Source organism: Trachymyrmex cornetzi, unplaced genomic scaffold, assembly GCF_001594075.2.
Source record: "Trachymyrmex cornetzi isolate Tcor2-1 unplaced genomic scaffold, Tcor1.1 scaffold1480, whole genome shotgun sequence".
NCBI classification, from domain to species: domain Eukaryota; kingdom Metazoa; phylum Arthropoda; class Insecta; order Hymenoptera; family Formicidae; genus Trachymyrmex; species Trachymyrmex cornetzi.
This window is the reverse complement of record NW_017296071.1, coordinates 126,100-131,353: the sequence shown is the minus strand read 5'-3', so window position 1 is coordinate 131,353 and position 5,254 is coordinate 126,100. Positions and strand designations below refer to the sequence as shown.

At 30.7% G+C, this 5,254-nt stretch overlaps 1 protein-coding gene across 1 annotated transcript in view; it reads left to right on the top strand.

Moving 5' to 3' along the window:
* Positions 1-4,846, top strand: part of LOC108757952 (5-hydroxytryptamine receptor) — a 5,329-nt gene extending 483 nt beyond the window's left edge. The window contains exons 2-6 of the mRNA XM_018502659.1: positions 5-76; positions 306-418; positions 1,704-2,040; positions 3,833-4,133; positions 4,507-4,846. Coding sequence (XP_018358161.1) covers positions 5-76; positions 306-418; positions 1,704-2,040; positions 3,833-4,133; positions 4,507-4,682 — 999 coding nt within the window. The 3' untranslated portion in view covers positions 4,683-4,846. The remainder of the gene's footprint in view (positions 1-4; positions 77-305; positions 419-1,703; positions 2,041-3,832; positions 4,134-4,506) is intronic.
* The last annotated feature ends 408 nt before the right edge of the window (positions 4,847-5,254 follow it).

Sequence of the window (5,254 nt, the reverse complement as noted above, 5' to 3'; positions counted from 1 at the left end):
TTGTTTTGTGTCTAGCTTGGCTGCTGCGGATTTGCTAGTCGGTCTAGCGGTTATGCCACCGGCTGTCCTGTTACAGGTATGCATGTATTTGTCAGGAGATAAAATGCAATAAACGAGAGTAAAATGTCCAATTCATCTTCGGTAATAAGTTCTGAACTTTCGTGTCATTACAATATGAATCCTATTAATTATCGCAATTGGTATGCATTATTAACGAGGAAAAATAAATTATTGGAAAATAACGACACTCATTCTCGTACAAATTGCATTTTCATACATCTTATCAAATGGGATATTCATTGAAGCTTACAGGAGGGACTTGGGAATTAGGCGAAATACTGTGCGATTTCTGGGTATCCCTTGATATTCTACTCTGCACAGCCAGCATTCTCTCGTTATGCGCCATTTCTATAGACAGGTAAACCCGATCATACGCATTTCTAAATCTTCTCACGTAGGTAACGTAATTACCGGAAAGCCATCCTGTCAACCGTTCAATCTTTTGTAGAATGATAGGTTATTCGATTATTAAAAAAGAGATTTTATGCGACGTAAATTCTCTAATGTCCGGACTTTATGGGGGTTTCTTGATAAAAATCAGCGGCAACAGCGGATGGATTTTTAACGAGAAAGTTCATTTACATAAAAAGTATTCTGTATTATGTTGATTTTATTAAACGAGTCAACATTGCTCATCGTCAATGAGAGCAATTCTTCCTTATCTTGTACATTCTTTTTTTTTCTGTAGTTTCTTTCGCCTTCTTCTGGATTTCCCATCTTATATAGAAAGGCCAAAGTACCACGCTTTATTCTCTGTAGTTATACATGCATGATATATAGAAATATAAACATTTCTGTTTTATTATTTATATATTATTATATATAGGTATAGATATAATTATTATTAATTTATTTATATATTATAAAAAAACAATTACTTAAAATAAAGATTTATAATTTAATAGAATTTTAAAAGCAAAAGAACTGACTATAAACAATATAAGTTCTTAATTATTAGCGCAGTTTGTATTCACGGTTGCCACTTCTTCGAATTTCAGAAAATTTCGGTTTCTTTAAATCTCCTATTTTTCGGCAGATGAAAAAATCTCCAGTTAATCGTTTTTAATTTTGACGATCTTAATTTTTTTAAATGTTTGTTTCAATTTTCTTCGGTTTCGAAAAGAAATTTCCGGCAGAAGGATTAAATGTAATGACTTTTTTTAAAGAGAGGACTATAAGAAAGAACATTAATAACAATTTGAATTGTTTGAAGTGAGTGATCTCAGGTAGGAGAACCATCGATCTCCGGCGAAACACTTCTCGGAAAGTAACAACCGTATTTGTAATATATATACAAGTTAAACTTTTTTCTACGTTAATAAATCAAATGATTTTTTTTTTATTGTATTCTGTGTGCGGTGAAAAGCTGTGCGATGATTTATATACAAACTGCACAACCTGAGGATAAGTTAAAGTTACGATTCAGAAATATAATTTTGATACATGCGCTTACTCAATACAATTTATTTTAAGATAAAAATTTTTCGAAAATTTTGGAACAATTTGTTCAGCATACTATTGTCTTTTTATTACTCTGATATTATGCAAAGCATTTGGCATATCTGTATTTTGCGAAGATTTAGTACGTAGAAGTATCTAAAATTTACGGAATTTATCGCATCATTATCGGTTTCTTGTTCAAGATATCTAGCCGTAACTCAGCCGCTGATATACAGCCGTCGACGTAGAAGCAAACGTCTGGCTGGGTTGATGATCGTCGCGGTATGGATTATGGCCGGTGCAATAACGAGCCCGCCTTTATTAGGTTGTTTTCCACGTGCGACGAACCGGGACATCAAAAAGTGCTCCTACAATATGGATTCCTCCTATGTAATATTCTCGGCGATGGGCAGCTTCTTCCTACCTATGTTAGTAATGCTGTACGTATACGGCAGAATTTCATGCGTAATAGCAAGCAGACATAGAAATCTGGAAAAAACCAATGAGGGAGAGAATATCCGATCACGTAGTAAAATCACGGTAAGAATTGTTTTAGTTTTTACTATAGATATACGATGGTATTATTATATCTTCGATATATAACCTGTGATGTTATCTGTTATTTTTCTCATCTCATGTAATTTGCTTTTATTTGCTACTTATTTTACTATGTAATTTGATAGAATCTAATAACGTATTTATCTTGTGCTCGTTAAAATAAACAAGATTTTTTACTTAAAAAGATTTATCTTGAAAATTTTCAGACATTAATATTATTCAGAAGCTTAGTACAATTACGCTTGTCTCTTATATATTCTTTTTTGTACGCTTTATAATTATATAACATTGTCATCTATTTAAATGATTGAGCTGTTATAGGAGAAAAACTTTAATATGATTAATATGATTACATAGCACGTTTTTCTATGCTAAACAAATACCTGTGCATTAATCTTCTTAATGTTATGCTTTGTTTATTCGACCAGTAGATGATATTGTGAACAAATTATGACAGGAAGATATTAATGACTTGTTGTTAAAATACTCGATCAATATTCTAATTTACGATTTTATCTTATTAATAATAGATTATAAAAGCACTCTTAAAAATGTGTAACACCGAAATCTATATATAAACTCATAATAAAGAATTAAAAACTATATTTTCTTTATTTCTTCAAAAAACTCTCTTAGAAAATATTTTTTGTCAAGTAGGCAGAATATAATGTCCTTTTGTTTTTAAAAATGACATTCCAGTACGTATAGAGATAGAAAAGCGAAAATACAACGGGTAATCAAGAAAATTGTTTACAACAACAAAGCAGCAGTTAATGCAAATATTATAACAACCTCTATTCCGGGTTCAAAGCAAATGTATTTTTATTTGAAAGAAATAAAAACTTATTTTGCTTTTAATGTAAATTGTACCGTAATTCCAATGGATCTATCCATCAAAGATAACGAAACCGTTCTCGTAGTTTCACTGAAAAGAAGATTACTGAAACCAACGGCTCTCACCAGCGACGGTAAAATGGCACAGGCATTAATACTATGATGGAAGATACGGATTCTTCATAATCCACGTTATCGGACTTTATATAATCGATTATCAATCATTTTGCGCAATATGTCTTATTGGCTTAGTCGGATTTGATTTAATTACATAGCTGCACACAGAAATGTCATTTTAATACAAAATAAAAAAATTATGCAACAATTTTTTTGTCGTTCAATAATGAAATAACTTGCCAAAAATTATGCTAAAAGTATGCAACGTGGATTATATACTATCAAATATTAAAATTCATTACAATAACGCTCATATATTATAAAAATGTGGATTGTATAATTCTATTTATAATAAATATGATTTTTTACAAGATTTAAGTACATTAGTATTGACTTATAATGATGACATTATTTTATACTATGAAAGAATAAAAGTGGTTTAACAAATAATTTTTTCGGTTACAAGCAAAACGACACAAGTAGACATCGAACAATTTATTACGGTGGCAGAATAAGAAATATTTCGAAAGAATCAAAGAAAACAAATGCTTGCGGGAGTTTGTAAAAGATTTTCTCTAATACGTTTTTCATACGTTGGGGATATTAAAAATCCTAAAAAGTTACAAAAACCTATATTACAAAGCTCACTTTATAATTTAATTAGATAACTTTTCGCAACGTCATAAGCTTTCAAACTGTTACACTGTTTGAACTTGACAAGGCTTAAATTGATAAAGAATACTCTTAAATTGATTTAACAAATTTTTATTCTCAATATATCGCAATATCAATGCATAAAATATATGAAATTATTTTTCTACAGATTGATCGTGGCAGAAGCATCAAGACACAACGTACGAATTATATCGAGAGCGATATGACATGCGACAGGCCATCCGAGGATACCGAACTAACAAATATGTGCAAAAAGTTGAGTACAATTCGAGGTAATCAGCAAAGCTGCATTAACAGGGTCGCTAGGGAGACGAAAACTGCGGGCACTCTGGCGGTGGTTGTAGGTGGTTTCATCGCATGCTGGTTGCCGTTTTTCATTCTGTATCTGGTAACACCCTTCGTGCCCGTACAACCGCCGGATGTTCTCATGCCAGCCTTGACATGGCTAGGTAGGCACTTTTTCATACGATGTTCTCAAATATATATTTCCAAACATTTCTTTTAATATTTATGGATTGACAAATTTAGATTAACTGTAACGAATATCTGACTGAGTTGGTTTTAATAATTTTAAATAACAATTACGTTTTAAATTAAGATTATTTTAGATAAGTTAAAGTTAAATTGAACGAACAGCGATTTGTTACAATAAAGAATAGAAGTAAACAAGTTAATTAAACTCTGATGAATTTATTTATCTTATCTTTAATATCTGTAGCTTTGAATTTATTTTATTTCAATGTTTTTAGAATTATAATTACATAATGTATTATTATTAGATATTTTCACAAAGTTAAATAAAAAATTATTTTATGTGTTTAGGATGGATTAATTCAGCCATCAATCCGTTTATTTACGCTTTCTATTCGGCAGACTTCAGACTTGCCTTCTGGCGACTAACATGTAGGAAATGTTCGAAGAGTAGACTAAACTTGGATGGCACAAATCGGAAATTACCCGCTTCGGTTAACTGGAAGAAAGATACGTCGAGGACGTGAAGTTCCTCACAAAGTTTCGAACTTGTTCAATTATGTGGTGTCCGGTATTAGAATGACTGTGATTGAGTCAAATTTATTCGTAATTGCGGTCTATTAATAATGAATGACAGGAGAACTATGTATGTATGTTCTTAGTATGAACTTATAACCAATCAATCAGTTCTTATGCGCGATTTTATAAAATATAAATATTTCACTATGCACACGCACAATACTTTCGGATACGCGTAGTTATACTTTCGAGGTTTGCTTAAATAGTCATTCTCTTTATGTGCAATGTGTAAAATAATTGAACATTATATAGTTGTGTTAAATGCTATTAGCTTGGAATTATCAAGCTTAATTAAATTAAATTTAAAAAAATTTTACAAGCTTTTATATTTTTTTCAGTAAATTTTATCAAACAATAAATATATTACAATAATGTATATGCATTTTTTACATATGTATAATACAATTTCATTAAGGCAATATTAAAAGTATTTTAACATTATATGCAATAGCTTATGTATGTAAATTAACATAAACATTAATGGGCTAATGAGAGTCACAGCTGCGGTAGTTCGTGCGAG